At 36.9% G+C, this 23,192-nt stretch overlaps 1 protein-coding gene and 1 non-coding gene across 2 annotated transcripts; both read left to right on the forward strand.

The window, feature by feature from the left end:
- Positions 1-4,477: 4,477 nt before the first annotated feature.
- Positions 4,478-21,399, forward strand: TOMM20 (translocase of outer mitochondrial membrane 20). Its single transcript, XM_069064840.1, has 5 exons — positions 4,478-4,745; positions 11,660-11,706; positions 15,609-15,690; positions 18,764-18,906; positions 20,956-21,399. Exons 1-5 carry the CDS (start codon positions 4,625-4,627, stop codon positions 20,998-21,000), a joined length of 438 nt encoding a protein of 145 aa, XP_068920941.1. The 5' UTR covers positions 4,478-4,624; the 3' UTR covers positions 21,001-21,399.
- Positions 5,561-5,698, forward strand: LOC138143669 (small nucleolar RNA SNORA14). Its single transcript, XR_011163775.1, has one exon. It is a non-coding gene; the product is annotated as a small nucleolar RNA SNORA14 (small nucleolar RNA).
- Positions 21,400-23,192: the final 1,793 nt, after the last annotated feature.

A 23,192-nucleotide genomic window follows, 5' to 3' on the forward strand; every position in this document is an offset into this window, starting at 1 on the left:
AAGAATGTTTAGGAGGAGAAGGTGGTCAAAAAGTGTCACATGCTGCAGAGATTTCAAGGATGAGGATTAAAAAGCCATTTTTAGATATGGTAGTTAAGAGATCATTGTCAACTTTGGAGAGGGCACTTTAGTTGAGTGAAAAAAGTAGGAGGAAGCCAGATTACAGGGGGATGAAAGCTGGTAAGAGGAGCTGAAAAGGAGGCAAGAAGTGTAAATAGCTTTCATTGGGAGTTTAACAGAAAGGAAGGAGAGATGGAGGAAGATAGAGGAAGATAGTAGAATCTAGTAAGGTTTTTAGAGGATGGCAGAGACTTAGGTGTGTTTGTGAGTGGTATAGAAAGAACAAATAAATGGGGAAAGGTACAAAACTAGAGAGATAGATGGGATAATTGTTGAGGGCAATTAGCTGGAGAATACAGAAAGGGTAGATTCAAAGTTACACATGGAAGAATTGACCTTGGTCAAAAGTATCACCTCTTCAGAGGAGGAGGAGAAAGGAGAGTGTCAAGGATAACAAGGGGTTTTGAGTGGTAGAGAAAGACAAGTTCATTGTAAACGTTCTCTCTTTTCTCAGTAAGGTATGAGACAAATTCCTCATAGCAGACATGGTGCTTAAGGAGAGAAACAGGTTTGGAATAGGTGCTGTAGGGACTGGGATTGAGAATTAGTGAGAATCAGTTGAAATAAGATAACACAAATGTCTATTGGACCCAGCTGGCTTGTTTGCCTGACTTCCTCCACCTCAGTTGAGCAGTATATGGATAGCAGTGGAGGAGACAGAGGGCATTAGTAGTCTACAGCTGAGGTTTACCAAGGCATAAGCATCACAATAATAAGGGGGCAAGGAAGAGGATGGTATAGATTTGAATTACAATGATGGTATAGATCCCTTGAACTATAGGATCAAGGTTAAGAAAGAAAAGAAGGAAGGAAATAAGCATTTTTAAGTACCTATACTTTGTATATGTGGAGGAGAGGTACATGAAAATGCTGCTGGTGTTGGTAGTGACCTGGGATGCAGTGTCATGTGGAGAATTAGAAAATTTCTGAAGGTGGGGATCATTGTCATGTGGCTCTTTAGTCTACAGTATTAACTCAAGGTGTTGTACATGGCTTGCCCATCCCCCAACCTCAGCTCTCCCTCATGGAAGTGAGCAGACTGACAGGTTTGGCTCTGCCCTTCCCCAGTCAACTCACCTTCACGGGAAGTGGGTGGGCTTCTGGGCCAGGAAAACTTGGTGCTAGCTGGAATTTCAAGGTGTATACTGACCAATCACTGTTTTTGGCCTCTGCAAGTTTCTGCTTACATAATACCTAACTGTTGGCCAACATGGCATATAATTAAGGGTACAATACTAAATTGTTACTTGGGTCTTGCTCGAGTTTTCTGAGTACAACAAAGGTAGTACTTTTGTAACTGAAGTCAGAATGGAGGCTAGGAGAATTCCTCCCCCCAAAGAAACCCAAAAACAATTTGTAAAGATTTTTTATCTTTGTGATTGTAAATATTAATTTAGAAAAAGACAATATGTTTTTTTCTTTATGTTTGAAACTAGGGCATGGGGTTGTGGTACTAGTAGATTTAGTATGTATATATCTAAGTAAAAGGTCATTTGAACAAGGAAAGAGAACTTGCTCCTGGGGAAAAGGTGATAATTAGGAACCTGGGTGAACCTGGAAAGACAATTTTCTGTGTAGTATAGTGAAAAGAGACTTTGATATCTTGGGTGATGAGTTACAGGTTCTGGGAACCCCCTTGAGCTCTCCTTGGATCTTCCTACTTGATGATGTGCCACTAGACCCAAATCTCTGTCCATAGCCTACCCCTCCATTGTCCCACTACTACCCACTTTTAATCCTCCCAATATATCTATACCCAAATCTGTTACCCTTAAACTAGCCTAGCCCTCCATTGTCTGTCACCTCCAGGTAGCCTCCAGTTATTTCCCATCCTTAATCTCTCATTACTGGAGTCTGACCTCATTTGACTCCTCCTCAAGACCCTCCCCAAACTCCTCCTGTAGCTCACCCCTAAAACCCTCCCACAATCTTTCTGTATACAAGCTCTATGAGGTAGTGGAGAATTATCTAGCAGATTCACTCTGTGTCAGATTATTCTGGCCCACTTGTCTAAGATAAGCACCACAAATTCCTAGGCTCCTTAAGAGTCTACCATTATGGTGAACCGTTAATAAACTTTGCATTACTTTGGCTGAGAGGAGACTGGAGTTGAATTCATTTGGCAGGATCCACCGTATTGGTATTTTGGGGGTCTCGAGCACCCCTAAACCTTAAACCTCAATGTTGTATGGTTCCCTGACCTCAACAGCAGGAACCTGGGTTTGAATTCTAGCTCTCTCCTATTTAATAGTTCCTGAATAACCTTGAGCTTTCAGTCCCTTAAAGAGTCGACTCTAGGGGCCTATTTCCTCATCCTTAAAGAGGATTACAAATCTTACAAATATAGGTCCCAAGCACCCCATCATTACTGATGTTGCAAATTGATATTACAAATTGATGCTACAAATGTGGAAGTCTACATTTGGTAAAGGCCGAAGGGACAATCTTAGCCTCTGTCTGGGATGGGATCTCTCCTGGCTCAGTTTACCCCTGGGGTTCCTTTGAAAAAGCAATGTTCCCCACCTATTTCTGAGTCTAGCTTTGAGGTGGAATGGATACTGCATGGTTGGATATCTGTAACTAACCTGAATTTAAACAGAATCAAGGATGTTTTATCCTATTGTATTTGGAATGTCACAGGTCCCTGTTTTTTTCCTTCTATAGAAGGTTTCTATGATCAAGAGCAAGTAGTCAGTAAAAGATGTGAGCTCTTTCGTGTTAGCTTACTGGAAAATCTAATATTATTTTCACATCTAGAATTAGAACATGTACAGAAAGTTATGCAAACTGCTTAAGATCATTTTAAAAGTTTTCAACTAACTTTCTTCATAAAAGCTTAGTGATCATTTATGAATCTTGAAACTGTTTTGAAAGAAGGGAAAATACTTTTAGAAGAAATTTTTTTAATCTCTAGTGTGATTTTAAAAGGCCTACTAAAACCTTCTTTTGCAAGATAAATTTATTGCTAAATTAATGTAATGAGTTGTAAAGCAGAAGAGATCTTGCTGTTTTGTTCTTAATTTGTAGTTATTCCATTATCTAAGCAAAAGTTAACATTTGTAACTGAATGTACATGTAAAAGATTCAATTTCTGAAGTATCTCTTTCTTCCAGAGTGAATATAATCAGAGGATAAACAAGCTTTGTGTAACAAGGAGGTATGTCTACTATCTAGCTGTGAGGTTCAAGTCAGGAATCTCTTTTGTTAAAGGCAGCACAATTATGTTAGTAAAAGAATAAAAACATATGAGGTATCTTGTCTATGTAGTATGTAAAAATATAAAGGATAGTGAAATAGTCTGAGTAATAGATTATACTAGCCCATACTCACCCCACTTCTGGTCAATTTCCTCTTACTTCTTTTTGGCCCTTGTTTGTTTAATCTCTTTGCTAGATTTGTGTCTTTTAGGCTCAGCACCCTTCACTTGCAGGTGACGTCTCAGGCTGAGTACCAACCACTCTCCGAGTCCATGACCCATCACCCCCTGGACCTGACATCGGCCAGGTTCTGGACATTGGCCACTGACCCCACCCCTTGAACGATGATACCCTGAGAGTCAGGGACAGCTCTGCACTCCTTCCCAGTGAGAAGCAGTTTGGGAAGCTGAAAACATTGCCCCTTGTCCCCAAATGAATTCAGGTATCATAAACTTACAACTCTGACTCCAAGTTTGCTGGGGCCTACTGAATTCTTTCCAGACTGAATTACAGGCTTTCTGATTTTAGATAAAGATCAGAGTTCCTGCTGAACCTATTGTGAGCCATCCCTCATCAACAGCACTAGCCTAGGCACAAATGACGAGGGGTCAGTGTTGATTAGAGTAGGGCACACAGTTGAGCTTTGGCAGAAACAGAATGGTAAGACTTCACTATCTGCACCATGGCTCTGGGAGGAGAGGGAAGGTTACAAATCCGGGAGATTGGAGGAAAAGGGGAAACACAACTGTTTAAATTAAATGCTAGCCTGGCACTAAAGGTAGTTCGGTCTCCTTGGTCAGGTAAGGGAGAAAGCCAGGGTCCATACAGGGTGGGTGGGGTCCTGAGGTCATTTCACAGCCAGCCCCGTCCAGGGAAAAGCCTTTCCTTAGTGATCACCTCAAGTGCCTGCCCTCATTAAGAGAGTATATCTGCTGTAGAAAACACTGCCATCTAAGAGCAAAGCACAGACTCGCGGTATTCACCACCCCCAACATCTCTGGCTGCAGCTAAAGCATGCACTTTGTCCCACGTGGTAAGATCGCCTCCCACGTGGTCAGACCTTATTCCGCCGCGCATGCGCGGGACAGAAACTTTAGCTTCTCCTCAGGCTTTGCCCTAGACATCTAGGGGACGTCGCTCTTCTAGGACGTCAGAGCGGAAGTGGGGCGCCGAGGGGTCCTTCCCCTTCCCCTTTTCTCGCTGGCTCCGCCCTTGACGGGAGCGGAGCTAGCCTTGTCTCCGGGCTTGGGGGTCAGCGGGGGACGCTGCCGCTGCTGCTACCTCCACGGAGAGCAGCAGCCGGAAACATGGTGGGCCGGAGTGGTGCTATCGCCGCAGGCGTGTGCGGAGCCCTCTTCATCGGCTACTGTATTTACTTCGACCGCAAGAGACGGAGCGACCCCAACTTCAAGAACAGGCTCCGAGAGCGTGAGTGGGTCCCCGCCCCCTCCTACCGCCCGTGCTTCAGTTCGCATGCCTTCCTTCCCCACCCCCTCTCCTCTCAGTTGAGCGCATGGCGTTTTCCTCCCCAAATCCCCTTCTCGTGCGGGTGCGCGCCCCATTGCTCCCCACGGCCCCACGTATACCCTAACTAACGGGCGCCATGCGCGTGGCCCCGGCCTGCCTTCCGCGCACGTGCCTTGTGGGGGTTTCCGAGGCGGGTGGCGGGCTCCACGATCACCCCCCACCCCGGAGAATCCCCTCCCCTTATGTGGGACCTCTTCTACCCAATTTCTGGGGTGAGCCCCATGCCCTTTTACTGGGCATGGGGTGGGCGCAGTGATTAGAGAAGGGATCAGATTCGAGTTTTTGTAGAAACAGAATGGTAAGACTTGGCAGTGGAGGGAACTGGGCCCCCGAGGTCAAGGCTGCTATGGGTATTTGGCTTTGAAGGACAACGCATTCTCTAAGCCGAGCTTGTTGAAGTTCCAAGGGTCCCATGTGCGTGGGTGGGGCTGGGGCATGGAGTGGCTTTAGCTTTTGCCGGGGCCTTCAGTCATCCTTTGCCTCATTTGAAGGTTAGAATATTCGAGGCTCTCGTTTTTCTCTACTTTATGCAGTAAAGATTCTCTTTGGAGTTGTCTTTCATTTTCCGGCCTCTGGTCTTTTTTTTGTTTCTTTTTCCGCCCTATTTCTTTACGTTATCAACTCAGGTGATTTTTAACCCTTGTTTCTCCCAGTAGCCATGAGACCTAGCACTGCCAAACATTTCTGCGGGTAACCTGGAATTCACCAGTGTCCAACAGCATTCTTAAACCCTCTTGGTAGCATTGCTGTAAACGCTCCCAAGATATGAGTGAATGCGACAGAAAATTGCAGATTAATCCAAAATGCTAAGTATTTTCTTTTGATTTGGCATTATTTCAGATCTGCGACAATTTTTAGAGGTGATTGTATGTTTTCGAACTGGATTTAATTTGGGGCTTTTCGATTGCAACATTAGAGCACCAGATTTGTTTGCAAGTTATATTTTTAAAAAATAATTGCACTTGACATGGTTTTTCACTTAAAACTGCCTCAGAGGCATTTAAGTGTAAAGTTGATGAGATTCAACTTCAATTCCATAGGAATGTTAGTCCCAATGAAATGGGGGAATGGCAGACAATTTTGAAAGGTCGTAATTTGTTTGCAACTTCTAGGGCAGGATTGATTTCCCTTTGTGAAGATGAGACTAGTTATTTTGCACATTTATTTGTCGTGACCAAAACTTAATAATTCACCTCCCCACCCCAAAAATCAGAATGAAGCTATCATCTCAAGCACATTTGTTAACACAAGCTGACAAAAAAGCTTGGTAGATTTGTTGTTGTTTCCATAGATTGAAGATTTGTCGAAAACTTCTTAACAGAGAACTTGATAAGAAGCTTCATTTGATTCTAATTAGAATTAAATTCAGAACTTTTAAGTTTGCATACCAAAAATAGCTTTTCAATACTCTTAAAACTTTTGAATTATTATTGGTTAAAAGGACCTTCTACAAACATGCTTTTTTCATTTACTCTATCACTAGAGTTAATAATGCCTGCAAGATTTTCTGCCCTAGTTCTTTTTTTAAATTTTTAAATTTTTTTAAAATTAGGTGAATAAACCCACATTGAAGCAAGTTGAGAAATAGCCGCATTAACTTTTTTTAATTCTTTGAACTGAAAACTGAAGTCTTTACCAATACCATCCCCTTCCCTACAAAAAGCTTCATTTGTAATTAAAAAAAAATTTGTTTCTGCTATATAGCTTCATTTCTGAAAAGGTAATCCCTCTTTCCTCCCTAACCCATTGAGCTGTCTCTTCTAACAAAGATTTATATAATAACAGCTAACTTTTATATGTTTAAGGTTTGCAAAGATCCTTTTTATATGTTATCTCATTTGAACCACACAACAGCCCTGACAGATAGGTGCTATTATCTTCATTTACTGATGAGGAAACTAAGGCACCACATTCAGCAGTCTGTCTCCATATTATCTAGCAGCCTATATTTAAAAGGACAAAGGTCGGGGTAAGGGGTAGGAGAAATAGTTTAGCAAAATCATCCAAATCTTATATAATAGCTAACAATTATATACCGGTAGTGCCAGGCACTGTCTTTTTGTACCTCTTCCCTTGGACCAAGTAGACTACATACAGATTTTTGTGTAAATGGTGGAGGAAAGGTAATTTTGAATTGTAAAGTTAGAGTAAGGAGGAACCAGTGCTCTTTTAGATCCAGGTAGCATAAGGTCTAGAAAAGTTAAGTGACTTGGCCAAGATCTACAAATTAGTTAGTACTAGAACCCAAATCTCTTCCGGTGTCCTTATAACTGTCTGCCCTATACATACCATTCTCCTGAATTTACTCCCTTGAAGAGTACCAATGACATAATTGGGGTCTTGACCTTTCTAGTTTTTTCTGACACCATTGAGTCTTCAGAGATACTATACTTACTTGATTATCTTCTGTTCTCTTTAACTGCTTTATTGGCTCTTAATTCTTTTCTCTATCCTCTTAATGTGTTTATTCTTCAAACTACAATCATTGGTAGTCTTCTCGCTATATTCTATACTATACTGAAATCTTTTGACTCTCTTAGCTTCAGTTACCACCTTAATGAAGTTAAATCTAAATCCTCAGTCCTGAGGTCCCACTTCTCCAAGCAGCCTATAGGTATCTCCATTCGAATGTCTTCCTTATTCCTCACATTCAGTGTATGCCTAATTTAGTAGATAATATTTATCCTCCCCTAAATCTGCCCTTATTTCTCACTTTGTTTCTTTTTGTGGTACTGCCCTTCGCTAAGTTTCCCATATTTGAAATCTGGGAGTTATCTTTGTCTTAGTACTAATTTTTTACTCTCTCATACAGTTAACCAAACTCTGTGGATCTTGAAAGGTTCAGTTGCCACCACTGTAGTACAGGCCTTCGTTATTACCACCTGCCTATTGACAGTAGTGTTGTAATAGATTTTTTTCCATCTACTCTCCCTCTTCCAATTTATCTTTCATACTACTTATAATTTTTATGCATAGCTATAGTTTTGTCACTATCTGCATCTCTTCAGTGTCACCTCATTGCCTCTCAGGTAAAATTAAACTCCTTTGTCTTTTGAATCTTGCTCCCCTGCTTCCCCCCAGTCTAGAACCATACTATTTTTTCTACCTTAGCTCACCTTATTCTTTAGATATTCTAGCCAAAACAGGCTTGTTTTGGCCTTCTAACGTACACAGCATCTTCTTGCCTCCATTCCATTCATTTCAACAATTCACAGGTTGTGTTGGGAGTGAGATTACAAAGGCACTGAAGAAATAGTCCCTGACCTCTAGAACCTTTCATTCTGTTGGGGAAGGGGTGAGTTTTATCCAAATAAGTGTTTATAACCTAGATAAAGATTAAAAACGAAATTGAGGAAAGGCTGGATATCAGAATGTTTTCCCACCCCTTTTCACGTTTTGGAATATTTTCCGGTTTAAAGCTGTCACCTCCTCTTAGGGAATGCCTTGATAAAGGTGGTGGTGGGCACCTTGAAGAAAGAGGGAAGGATTTTTTTAGATGGAGATGGATAGGAGGGACTGAACGAAGACCAGAGAACAGGGGAAGGGAAATGGAAGGGAATAAACATTTACAGATCCTCGTACTAAGTTTCAAGTACTAAATGCTTTACCACTATTACCTCATTTGATCTTCATGATGCCCCTGTGAGGTAGGTGCTACTCTTACCTCCATTGTACAGTTGAGGAAACTGAAGCAAACAGGTCAAGTGATTTGTCCAGGTTCACACTGGGCAAGTGTCTGAGATCAGATTTGAACTCTGGACATACCTGACCTCAGTCCCAGTACCATAGTCATTGTACTTCCACCTAGTTACTTAGATAACAAGGCATTTAGAGTTATTGGTTGTGTTACGCAATGTTAGTTGACTTCTTTTAAAAGATAGTGAGATTTTGATGTTAAACATCTTATGAGAAATGCTTTCATTTTTTAAAAGGGTCAGAATTGGGTATATACCGTGGAAGGGAAAAAACTTTTGCCATAATTTTAAATCTAATATACCTCTTTCCTAAGTTTGCAAATTTGGAGTATTTCATGCTTCATTTTTAGCCAAGATGTTTTATTTATGAGATAACTTTGCCATCTACTGGCAGTTATAAAAATGAGACAAAAGCCATTTTAAACAATCATTATTTTGCAAGATAAAACTTGTTTTAGGAGGGATAACTGCATTATGTAAGCCTCTTTGTTTCTGATATTTACATTACTTCATTTGGCAGAAGTGTAGTGTATTGGAAAGGTCCCTTGTTTTTTGTGATTATTTAAGTCTTGGCTGTGCTGCTTACTGGGGTATGAAATCTCTGGCTCTCATTTTACTCATATTTAAAAATGAAGAAGATATTTGACTAGGTAATAAAAATTTTTTCAAATCTAAATCCTGAATGTGTATTTCTGTGGTCCTAAGACTGAGACCAGAGGTACACAGACAACTTAAAATCAGTCATTTTAGATTGTATTGTTGATAAAAAGTTGTAGTTGAGGAGATTGGCAAGTAGTTTACTGTTTGTCTCTATTGGTTTTAGATAGTCATATTAGCTAGTCTCATTAACATGTTAACAAACATTTGTGTTGACTTTATACAGACATTGTTTAAATTCATTGTATTAGTAAATTTGACCACTTAGAGTAATCATTACTTAATGACCAGATTTAAATTTTTGTGGGAGTTTCTCACTTTATTGAATTCTTTGAGTGTTTCAAATTGTGTAAATTGAACCATTTAGAGTTAACTAGTATGATGGATAGATTGTTGGACTTGGAGTCAGGAAGGCTTGACTTCTAATTTTGCCCTCAGAAACTTTCAAGTTCTGTATTTCTTGGCAAGTGAGCCTTTGTCAGCCTCAGTTTCCTAATCTAAAAAACGAGAATAGAAATCACTTTATAACATTGTTATGTTCAAATAAGATAATATATGTAAAGTTTAGCTAACCTTAGAACAATACTTGTTAGCTTCAAGTTCTGCCAACTTTACACTGTAGTAAATTTTTAATGTGAATAGTCATTCCAATTTTATACATTAACACATATATTATTTATATTTATATACATGAACACATTCTTGAAACACTTATTTTAGTATTGTAGTACCATACATGGGGTATTACCCTAGGCTGAGAGGTTTCTAAGATATGTCTAAAGCTGTATGAGGCCATCTTGGTCAGCTCTGTCATCTTAGAGATGAGAAACCTGAGGCCCAGGGAAATCTGTCTTCACTAAGGTCATATAATTTGTAAGTTTCAGAGATAGGTCTTTGGACTTCAGCACCACTGCTCTTTGTTGTTTACTATCCTGTCATCTGAGTTTTAAATCTTGACTGCAGTGATGAAGCATGTAACTTGGGTATTCACTCCTAGGTTTTCTTAACATCTGTCTTTACCTATAGGTACATTGTGATAGGATATTTGAAAGTAATGTAGCAATTTCAAATTGTATTAATTAGTACTTCCTTAATATGCCAGGCTTGGGGGATTCAGAGACAGATAAAATAATCCTTCTAATATTCTATTGGGGAAGACATGAATATAAGTATATATAAAATAATACAAAGTAATGGGTGGGGGGAGCACTAGCAGCTATAGGGACTCATAGAAAGTGATCTTTGAAATGAGTTCTGAAGAAAATTAGGGATCCTAAGAGTTAGAGGTGAGGAAGAAGGCATAAAGAGCAGCTAATGCAGACAGGAGATGGAATATTGTATATGAGGAATAGCAAGGAGGCCAGTTTGGCTGGATTGTAGAGGACCAGAAGGAAATGAATGAGTAATAGGCCTGTAAAAGTAGGTTGGATCCAGGTTGTTGACTTTAAATGTCAAAGGAGTTTATATTTGATCTTAGCATAATAGAAAGCCACTGGAGTTTTCTATTTTAATATTTCTTTATATATTTAGGCCAGATTTCTTATTTCTGGAAATCTGAAATAAGTCCAGGGTGGAAAGAAGTATAATAGATCGTTTTTATTAATAGTCAATTAAAAGCAGCTCCTCAATTTTACATACTCAACTCATCAAAATTTCAAGTTACGCAGTTAAAGGAGACAGACACTAGGATTTACATTTCATTCTAATGGACTTTTATACTGCCTTGTTTATTCAATTACAAGTAGGTCCAGGTAACCTTATTTTGTGGTTCTGCAGAAAATTGTCAAATTTATTTTTGCTTCTCTGACTTGAATAATCTATCAAATATGCTAATTTTTGCTTCCCTAACTAGACTTATCAAATCTTATATCTCCTATTAAATACTACTAAGTACATAATAGCTTATCAATTTACTGTTCTTTCAAGCTTAATTTTGGGGTCATTCTTGTCACATTTGTAATCTCTTAATATATAACCTTTACATAACTGTATTACTTTTCTTAGGTTAATATTGTTTTGGGCATTATCAAATGATACTTAAACCTGGCTGTTAGTCTTTGTGTCAGTGTTGCTGAATATAGTTAGTATATGCAACTCACTGTATACTATGGTTACACATATGACTGGCATAGGTCAGAGAAAGAAGAGAATTCTATAGAATATATTCATAGGGACATAGATCTTAGCTCAAGAACATAATCATTCTATATGATCTTTAATATTTGTTTAAAGGCACATAAGGTAATACCTCAGATTTGTAGAACAGTTAAATTATTTCAAAATTATTTTATATATGTTGCGCTCTTTTATCTTAACCTTGTGGGGTAGGTTTTTGCAGCCTCATTTTACAAATGAAGAGACTGAAGCTATAAGTAACAGATTATACTTTTAAACATTCAGCCATTACTATTTAGTCACTATTTTCATTGATCATAAAGTGAACATTTATTAAATTTGTTGCAGGAAGAAAGAAACAGAAGCTTGCTAAAGAGAGAGCTGGGCTTTCCAAGGTAATGCCAATAACCTGTACTTATACAGACTGTTATGTAAAAATGTATTAAAATAGACTTAACTGTATATATATATTTTAGAAATGTAGACATTTCAAGGTATTGTGTATAAGGTTTTTCATAGTAATATCAAAGTATAGTTTGGTATTCAGATATAGTTGTTTCAGTCATTTAAAGACCGAACTGAAACCACAAGTCTTTCATATATGATCGTCTGTTTAGAGTAGGGCAATAGTTGTGCGCTTGTTTAAGTGTGGGACTTTATCCTCCATTGAATTGTTAGTTGGGTGTCTTAACTGCATCAGTGGTGCTGCTTCTGACTTTTCAAAAAGTCTGTACCAGCACTATCAACTCTAGCAGGTCCTTTGAAGCTAGAAAGACTTAAGATCCTATTGATAAATTATGTCTTTAATTTGAGTATCAGCCTAGCAATCTCCATTAATGGAGGGCATGTTTATACTGATGAACTGGCCCCAGATCCTTGAAGTACTGAAATAAGCAGAACTTTAGATTTGTCCTGATTTAATTTTGTCATACCAACTTGTCAGTATTCTCATTTCAAAAATTGATGGGTTTGGGTTAGATGGCTTGTGAGGCCCTTTCTAGCTGTAAATGCTAATTCTGTTTTCTTTTAGTTTTGTGTATCTATATATTTGATAAGCATACCATCTGGTTTTTAGGTCACCAGTAAAAATTGTTGATAAGGACAGGAACAATAAAGATACTAGTGTATGGGTTAACATTGATCCATTAATCAACATTTTTTTGGAGTAATCATTAGAGTCTTACATAGGACCCAGGTTCAAAACCCAGATCTTCTAACTACCTATGTAGCTTTGAGCAAACCATCTTTCCCCATCTTCAGTTTCTTTATTTTCAGAATGAAAGTGTTTAGACTAGATGGTCTGTAAAATCTGATTCCATGGGATCATCTACTAGTGCCTAATTTTATAGGTGAGCAAGTTTAGGTCCAAAGAGATAAATCAAGTCCTTGCTCAAGGCATTATAGTTTTGATTAGGTTCTAAATTATTAAAGCTTAGAACTGAGATCTTGATTTTTACTTCATGCTGTCTTGTGAGTAGCTTGCCATGTGGCCTTTTCTTCTCCTTTTTAGTAGTATCTTTGCCAGAAGTTGAACACGGGAAAGAAAAATTAAATCCAACTCATTAAATTTGCTCTTTTTTTGCAGGTTTAGGGCAATCATTCTTTGTAGAAGGAAATGTTATAATATTGGATAAAATGTGTTGGGGGGAAGGGGTGTTACATTTGTCCAGTAATTACAATGAACCTTTTGAACCTTTCCTTCACAAAAATTATTCCATAGGCACATGGTGATAGTGGTAATAACACTTTGGATTTTTTGTTTCGAGAGGCATCATGTTGGAATATGTGAATAAACAGAGTCTGAACTGGAATGGACTGTAGCGACCATTTTAGTTCACCCTGAACTTTATAACAGGTGTCAAACTCTTAGAACTAGTTGTCAAAACTTTCTTCCTGAAACAGGTTCAAATGTAATGGGGAAATGTTTAACAAAAATGAATAAAAATACAGTTAAACCTAGATAATGTAAATTTGAAATTTTTATAGATAATGTTAATTATCTATAGATAATGTTAATTTGAACTATCACAGACAGGAATCCTTCCTATTTGAATTAGGCAACATGCCCAATAAGTGTCCATCCAGCCTTTATTGTACACCTCATGAAAAAAAGGAACTTTTTAACTGCCATGGATGACATTAATTACACTTCTGAATGGTTCTAATTGTTACCAGATTTTCCCTTAAATCTCAAATCTTGTTCTCTTTTTTCTAGAGCTTCCACACATTTACCTGTTTTTTCTCCCTAGGGAGAACAAATACTCCAATGAAAAGAGTGCTGGAGTCATGGAGCCCTCTGATTCTGCCACTAAGTCCTGGGTGATCTCAGGTTCCATAACCTTCTTGGACCTCATTTTTTTTAATCTGTAAAATGAAAGGGCTGTTCTTTCAGGACCTTTAATTTCTCTAAATCTGTGGTCCTATAAATCTAATCCCTCTTTCATGTAGCAACTCTTTGGATATTTGCTCTCTTTAGAGATTCTTTTCCTCAACCCCTTACCTAACCTTTACTTGCTTAAATGAAGTATAGCCTTCCAAAGCCATAATCCTATCATGATTTTCATACTACTCTCAAGTTTTTTGGTCTTATAAGATCAAATGTGCCTTATCCTGTAAGGATGTCTGATTATATCTTGTTACATGATTCTTGTTTATTTGTGGGTAGACATCTGAGGTCATGGGTTGCATTTGTGGCTGTTGACTTGAAAGTTGGCCCTTTTGTTAGGTGTGCCTTCCTTCTGTCTTTTGGTATCTAGCTTGGTAGACATAGGTCAACAATTTCTTTTTTCCCCTTTTCACTTTAAAAGCCCTTTTGATTTAATTTGCTGAACTACACTAGGTAAGTGTAGCCTTATCAGCCTTTGTTAGTTGTACTCCTATATTTTAAGTTATGGTCCAGAATTCACATTTTGTCCTTAGGTTCCATTTTCTTTATCAATATGTTCGATTCCCAAATCTTTTGTTCTCCTGAGACTGCCTTCTTTGATTAACAGCAGTTAGGAGAATGTTGTCTGTACCCACTATGATCCTTTGGTTTCTTGTCTCAGACTTCCTTATCTTAAACAATGTTTTATAGATAATCTTGTGGTAGTGCCATTTGTGCTATACCCATATGAATAAGCAGAAATGGGATAGTCTTTCGATTTGAAAAGTCTTGAAACTTTTCTCTGACAACTTGAATTATATATGTGTTCAGGGAATAGCAGAATTCTCTTGTCATCAGGTCAGCAAATAGCTGCCATATGCCCTCAGCATATGATTACCAAACATTACTTTTCATCTCTTCTGATTCTTTGTGGATGATCTCTAACCTGATGTTTATAGATTGCTGTCTTTTTTTTTTTTTTTTAAGGAAAAGTCATTGCTAATGATGGATACAGGCTCTGGGAACCCTTGAACTCTCCTTGAATCTTCCCACTAGATGAGGCATTTGCCTGAGGCCATAAGCCTTTTATTATCACTAGACCCAAATCTGTTCCTAGCCTAGCCCTCCTTTCTCCAACTACTCCCCACCCTTGATCCTCCCAAACACTTTAGTTTCTAAAGAAACTTGTAGTTTCTCACTTTATTGAATGTTTCAAATTGTGTAAATTGAACCATTTAGCGTTAACTAGGTGGTTTAATGGATAGATTGTGGGACCTAGAGTCTGGAAGGCTTGATTTCTAATTTTGCCCTCAGAAATTTCCAAGTTCTGTATTTCTTGGCAAGTGAGCCTTTGTCAGCCTCAGTTTCCTAATCTAAAAAATGAGGACAAATCATTTTATAGCATTTAAAGAAATCACTTTATAGCATTGTTGTCATGTTCAAATAAGATAATATATGTGGATTATGCTGACATTTGTAGACTCCAAACAGTTAATGAACCTTTAGCAAAACCCTTTATGTATTCACAATGTTGTTGAGCTTTTAGGATTAGGAAAAAAAATAAATTAACTATCTAGTTTCAAATGATGTTTCTGTGTCATTAAATATCTTTGAAAGTAATGATAAATTTAATTCTGCAAAGATGATAATTAATAGAAGGCTGAGTTTTCGGTTCATTACATTAGTAGACTTGCATTTTTATGGCACTATTAGAACTGTGATAAATGTATTTTTTTGAATTCATTTGTAAAGGTGCTCTTTGACAACTTTTTACAAGCATTGCTGAAAAAGTAAATTTTTCAGTTTTTTAGGAAATAACCTTTTCTATATTAGTTTTTTGCTGAAATTTTATTGAAATATAAAGTTTTTAAAAAAAAAATACTGGTTACCCATTTTGATAGATTCTTAAATTAAGATCTTTTTGCATTATAGTTACCTGATCTTAAAGATGCAGAAGCTGTTCAGAAGTTCTTTCTTGAAGAAATACAACTTGGTGAGGAATTACTAGCCCAAGGTAAATAATCACTAAAAGAATCAGATTTTTTTTCATGATTATGTTCTTTTCAAAAGAAGAATCATAGATTTTAAAAGCCTCTGCTACATTATAACAAGTATCCATATGACCACCTGTTTGAAAGGCCATAAGTGAATGGGACTGGCTTAATTGTTTCTCTAAACTCAGTGTTGAACTTTAGAGACACATTAAGGATGCAGGAAATTCAGATCTCTCTGTACTGAGATCAAATAAGCTAGAATACCAATTGATTAAAAAAAAAAAGACCATTAGAAATAAATACTTCTCAAAGTTGGTGCATATTTTGAAATTTCCATAATCTAATTTTTAAAATTGTAATATTTTGATAGATTTTGCAGACTGAATATATATTATATAATGCAAAATATTAATTGGTGGGGTTATGGAAAGTTAGTCATAATTATAAAAAGTGAAAATAAGTAGGTGAAAGGTAAATGCAATTCTTTTATTTGTGTACTTCCTAACTAGTTTAGTTTTTAATAGATTGTGGATCATAAGCTCATGTTTTAGAGATGAAGGGACTTGGCGATTTCTCATTTTATGTCTGAAGAAAGTGATGTTACTAAGGTCACAAAAATAATAAATGGCAGAAGTAGGATTCAAAATGAAATTATTCAATCATAGTTTCATTTTTTTCCACTATAATACTTCACTCTACTGTTCCTTTGCTTACCTTGAGCAAGTCATGACCATTTATTTCAGAGCTCCATATTTCTGCCCGGCATTCTGCCAGGATGAAGGCTATTGCCATATCATTTGAATGTTCATATTTTAAGCCTTACTAAATTCCGAATAAACTTTGAATGGTCTATCAAGCCAGGATTTCAGAGTTAAGATTAATTCTGGAGGCTGACTAAAACCCTGTATCTCAACAGGAGTGTCTCCTACAATATTTAGTAAGTAGTCATTCTTCCTTTTATGGAAGGCCTCTTGAGAGTAGGCCGCTTACTAGCTCTAGAAATCCCAGTACATTTTTGGGTAGGTTTAATGGTTAGCAAATTTTTCCTTTTATAAAGGCTTAATTTGGTTTGCAGCTTACACCCATTGCTGCAGTTTTTGCCCTTTAGGACCAACTGGAACAGGTCTAATAGCTTACATGACAGTCTTTCAAATAATTTTTATGCAGCTTATATGACTCCATCCAACTCTCTTCCATGGCTTAAACATTCTCATTTCCTTCAACTGATGACCTTATATGTCATGATGTAGGTACTATCCTAGTCCACTTTCCTCTGTTTTTTTTTTTTTAGCTTATCAGTATCCTTCCTAAAATGTGGCACTCAAAATTGAATGTAAATAAGGTGCTAAATGTGACCTGATGAAAGTATAGTGTTGTGGATACCGTATCCTGCAATGCAGCCTAATGTTGCATTAGTTTTTTTAGCAGTTACGTTATTGTTGACTAAAACTCCTAGACTTCTTTCCAATCAATCTGCTCTCTAGTTACCCCTCTGTCATATGCTTGTGAAGCTAATTTTATAAAACCCAAGAGTAAGAACTTACATTTAAACTTACTAGATTTAAATTTATGCTCTAGCCTTTTGAGAACTTTTTGAATTTTGTCTCATTCAAAGTATTAGCTGTTCCTCTCAGCTTTGTCAATGAAGTTTCTTAATAAATACATTTTATGACTATGCTAGCCATTGATGAAGATACTAAGTAGCACAGAACTGAGCCCAAATTCCTGGCACATTTATAGGATCATTAACTTAGAGGTGGAAGGGCCTCTTGAGGTGAGGTCATCATGAGAAATTTAGGTGAATTGTCCAAGATCACACAACTATTAAGTTTCCGAGGTGGGAGTTTGATCTAAGTTAACATTAAACCACCAGTGATTGCTCTTTGGGTCTGACTATTTAGGCCAATTCTGATATGCCTATGTTATCCATTCTGTATAATCTGGCCCACTTATAACTCAGAGACATGAGAAACTTTTTTTGAATGCTTTACTATTGATGTAGCTAAAATATGTCTTCAGTACCCCCTGTTTGAGAGTTTGGTATAATGGATAGACCAGTGAAAGACTGGTTTTACTTCTGCTTCAGACACTTAGTAGCTGTGAGATCCAATGCATGTAATTAACTCTTTTGGGACTTGGTTTCTTCATCTCTAGCGTAAAAATGTTTGACTACATTTCTAAAGTCTTTTAACATTTTTTTTGTTTTTTTTTGGAGGGCAGTTGGGGTTAAGTGACTTGCCCAAGGTCATACAGCTAGTAAGAATGTCATGTGTCTGAGGCCATATTTGAACACAGGTCCTTCTGACTCCAGGGCTGGTGCTCTATTCACTGTACCACCTAGTCTCCCCATTTTCCAACTCTTGAAAACTATAAAAGGAAATTATGTTAGTCTGCCATGAAGAGATATGGTAGGGGAATTAACACTTTAAAAAAATGGAATGAGGAGTATTGACATACATTTGTTTATTTGTTGGAGGGCAATTGGGGTTAAGTGACTTGCCCAAAGTCACACGACTAGTGTGTCAAGTGCCTTAGGCCTAATTTGAACTCAGGTCCTCCTGACTCCAGGGCTGGTTTTCTATTCACTGCGCCACCTAGCCGCCCCCTTGACATGTTTTTAAGCACTTCAGAAGTTACATATACATTATATAATTGACATTTATTTAAAATTATTGTTTAAAACAGGTCCCCCATGAACCACTATCAGATAAAAGTTTTATTAGGTACTTGAGAATAATTAAAATTGTATTTTTAAATTTATACCCTGATTTTAATTATTAAGTTTTGCTGCTGGGACAAATTTCATCACAACAAATAGCAGTCTCTAGATAATTAACATACTTCTTCGTCCCTTCCAATTACCAACTTGTTATAAAATGTAATTGATAGAACAGAGTTCCACTATATTTAAAAAAAATTAGGATAGTATTCTTCCATGAGGTTATTGTAATAGAATTTTATGAAGAATGAGGTCTTGGAAAATAGTTCTATTTAAAGTACAGTAATAAGTGCTTTATGTTTGAAGTTTATAATTAAAGGAAAAGATTTTGTAGGTTCCATAAAAGCATTTACATAAAAAAAATTCCTTTACAGGTGAATATGAAAGGGGTGTTGACCACTTGACAAATGCCATTGCTGTCTGTGGGCAGCCACAGCAGTTGTTGCAAGTTTTACAGCAAACTCTTCCATCACCAGTGTTCCAGATGCTTCTGACTAAGCTGCCAACAATTAGCCAGGTAAGAAAATGGCACATTCTGCAGTAATGGGGAAATGTGGTCATTTAGAATCTGGAAATTAAATTTTATCTCCTTGAAAATGGAACTTTTAGGGGCGGCCAGGTAGCACAGCGAGTAATAGCACTGGCTCCAGTGTCGGGATGACCTGGAGATCGAATCCCGGGCTCAGACACTTAGCATCCACCCAGAAACACCTGGCCGTGTAACCTTGAGCAAGTTACTTAACCCCAGTTGCTTAGGGGCGGCCAGTTGGCTCAGCGAGTAAGAGCACCAGCTCCAGTGTCGGGATGACCTGGATCAAATCCAGGCTCAGATACTTAGCACCACACCCAGAAATAACTGGCCGTGTAACCTTGAGCAAGTTACTTAACCCCGATTGCTTAAAAAAAAAAAAAATGGAACTTTTAAATACCTTCCTATGAAACTTAGTCAAATAATGAAATTCAACCATAAATTTGAAGTATTGTTGGCATATATATATCTCAAATACAATTAATCAGTATAATAATAATATGGAATAATATTGTGATATTACATAAAGCTACATAATGAATAATAAGATTATGAAATTTTCTTGTGTAATATTTGCTGCCACTAGCTACTATAAACTTAGCCCCACTGAATTGGCTTAACCTAACAGTTTAATTACTAGAGAGAATGATCCTTGAAGATCATAAACCTTTAAAAATGCTCATATCCCATAAATTTTACTTTTTAAGAGAAAGTAAACATTTAATATTTGTAAGATTACATATCATGAAACAGAAGTCATCCTTTTAAGTTTCTATGTAGCCTTTGCTTGGTAGTGATAAATAATATATAAGACATGATAGGAGGGGATGGAAAGAGAGCATCAGTACAGAGTCTTAATAGTTAAATAGCGTCTGAGTGACTCTTCAGGATGGTTTTCCTAGCTGGATTTTGATGCTTAGTGGGAATAGGAGGTTATTGAAGACATATTGATTTCATTGATTCTTTGCATTACTTATGCCTAGTAGTATCATTCCCCTATGAAATTTGTCTTCCTCTTTTTAGAAAATAGGATTAAGTGAACAAAAAATTCCCTGGACTAGGGGACCCAAAAACTAGAATTAAGATCTGTTTAGACCTTGCCCATAGAAGGATTTGGTACAGAAAATTGATTTTACAGTAGCAACAGTGCCTGATCTCTTGCCCCACTATTACCACACTAGAAGAATAATTTATGAATACTTACTACAGTGCACTTGTGGCCTGCACATTATCAGACAAGGGGAAAAAGGAGTAAAGCAAAACCAAGAGCCCACAAGTACATTAGAATTTCTGTAAGAATTCTTTGACTTTTCTTAAAATAAATTTTAACCCCTCTGTTATTGAAGACATACTGATTTCATTGATACTTTGCATTACTTATGCCTAGTAGTATCATTCCCCTATGAAATTTGTCTTCCTCTTTTTAGAAAAATTGATGTTGGTTTTTACTTATTTTTATCTATCAAAGGGTAAAGTATTGAAAACAGTATAGGGTGAAAACTAAATTTTTTTTTTTTTTGTAAATATTAGCCTCTGTAAGGGATAAACTTCTAACCTGTGATGACCAGGCCCTGTTAAGTGTTTCACATATTAATTCCAGAGTTATAATCACAGTACTTGACCTTTTATGGTAAACCTGCATTCCTTTGAAGTAGGCATGCTGTCAGGGTGTGAATTGTTTTGGAAGTCTTGATCAGTATTGTTTGTTTAGCAGGAAGAGAAGAATATAAGGTCCGGTTTTCCACTTCCCTTCTGTTTTAGTTTAAATAATTTAATGGCAGGTTAATTCAAAGTACAAAAGCTGCCATGTATTGGTAGGCTTCGTATTGCATTTTCAAATGGATATAGCTCTAATTTGTCACCTTTCTCCTTGGTTCTAACTAGGAATTACCATATCATATTTTAAAAATCACAAGGTGAATTGGCCAGTAAATTAAAATTTCAGAATGCCTGGATGAGCAATGTATTTTTCTTGTATATAGGCTTAATGATTTTTTGTATGAAACCTATATATATTTTCCTTTTTTTCTTCCATAGAGAATTGTGAGTGTACAGAGCTTGGCCGAAGATGATGTGGAATGAGAAACATGTCAGCATAATAAAATCTTAATAAAAATTTTTTCAATAATTCTTAGCCCAGAAGATGAGCAGCAATGAGGGGTGGGGGGAGGGCAAACATGCCTAGTTATGGACTATGTATTACACTGAAATCTACCAAAGTTGATTCTAACTTTGTGTAGGTAGGTTTGCTTGGTTTTTATTTATTTATCTTAGTGAGAAGTGTATTTTGATAAAAAAAATTTCATTTTATAAATACACTATGAATTATCTAAATATCACTAATTTCATTTGTTAACTAAAATATGCAGTTGTAAAGATACATATGACATGACACTACTACATGTTAAAAATACCCAGTGCTCATTTTTGAAAAATAAAAGTTAAGGCAATAAAACTAAAATAAACACTCCATGTTAGAGAGCTAATGGGTGGATTTGGTTTATCCTAGTATATTTTGTAGTATGATAGAAAACTGTTAACTTTTTTTAATTTACCCAAGCTAAGAGGCTGTGAAAGTATTTCCTATTCATAAAGATAATTATGGATATACTTAGGAGGTATTTTGGGTGTATAGAATAACAGCTATCAACACCCCAGAAGCCCGTTGAAAATTATTTTATTATCTTGCAAATTAGTTATTGGAAAGAGCACCGAACTAGCAACAATCAAGAGACTTGCATTCTAGTTCTATTCTGCCTGCCACTAACAGCTGTGAGTGGTGTAGGACAGACCCCTTTATCACAGAACTGTTGTAAAATGAGAGATGTGTATTAAATAACGAGTTATTTTCAGCTCTGTGATTATCTTCCTCATCGTCAAAGCCACTTAGTTTTGGTGTATTTTCATACACGTTTGTCTTAACCAGTTACAAATATTAATTACATGTTCCAAAATTGTTTCCTTGGCCTATTACTATTGCCTGAATTTTTCTTTTAATTTAAAAATCAGTAGTGAAGAAAAATTTTCTGACAGTTGGCTATCCAGAAGTAGAGTAGTGGGTTATCTCAGGATACTGTGAATTCCCCATCATTGGAGGTCTTTAAATTGGAGACTGTTGACCTTTTTGGAATTCCTTTTCAGGTATTTGTTGGATTAGATTTCTAAGATGAAGTCTCTTCCAACCCTGATACTGTGTCATTTTAGAGTAAGTTTAACTTAGCCCTTACTTCTTTGCACTTATCTCCATGGTCTTCATTCATTTTTCCTCCTCTACACCTTTAAATCTTTGGTTTATTTATTTTTTTTGAACATTGAAACACCGGTATTTGACATGGTAGATGAAGGCTTTTTCGGAGGTAATGAGCTGATTGAGCTCTTTTATATATATATATATATATATATATATATATATATATATATAGTCAAACCAGTTTGAAAACTAAAGTTTAGTTATCTGGTACATATTGGGATATGCTAGACTGAACACTGTCTTAGGTCTTTTTGAACTATAGAGTGGCCCCAATAATATGCTATGACCTGTTTATAAAAATTTTCTTTAAAAAAGTCACATGTTGGGGAGGCTAAGTGGCTCAGTGAATAGAGCACTGGCCCTGGAGTCAGGAGAACCTGAGTTCAAATCTGGCCTCAGACATTTGACACACTAGCCATGTGACTTTGGGTAAGTCACCAATTGCCCTCCAAAAAAAAAAGTTACATGTTCTCAGTAGCATTGAGATCTTATTCTATAAACCCCTCTAGCTTTATAATATTAAGAAACAAAAACCTTTAAATGATGATTTGGTAAGGGAGGCCATTCTGCCAAGGGGAATTAGACTCTTATGGAGCTCCTGGCTTGCTGATCTGAGCATATTAAAGAAGTGTTGTGAATAGGCTTCAGACAGGGGAAAGGAGTTGCTACTAAGAGCTAAGACAAGGAAATAGAGCATAAGCGTCTTTGGAAGAAATGAGGTATCATAGAAATGATAAAGTGGAGTAGACTACTTAGACATCGAAGGGAAAGAAGAAAAATCTTGGGAAAATTGCTGATCTATAGTGGTGGAGTTTCTGTAGCAGGAGTTCCCTACACTGATAGAATCAGAGATCTGGACCAAAAAACCAACCCTATATTACAAATCATCCAAACACCTATAAGTGAAAAGAAGGCAAGAATGGGATAAACTTGGATACGGGAAAGTAAAGCGTTATCCATGTTCTTTTGACATCAAGGCCCAGTAAAAATAGTCATTTGCACTTGTTATTTCTGATCCTAAAAG

Source organism: Petaurus breviceps, unplaced genomic scaffold (genome assembly GCF_028583685.1).
Source record: "Petaurus breviceps papuanus isolate PSGF00001 unplaced genomic scaffold, PetGlider_PUasm1.0 90650, whole genome shotgun sequence".
Lineage (NCBI taxonomy): Eukaryota > Metazoa > Chordata > Mammalia > Diprotodontia > Petauridae > Petaurus > Petaurus breviceps.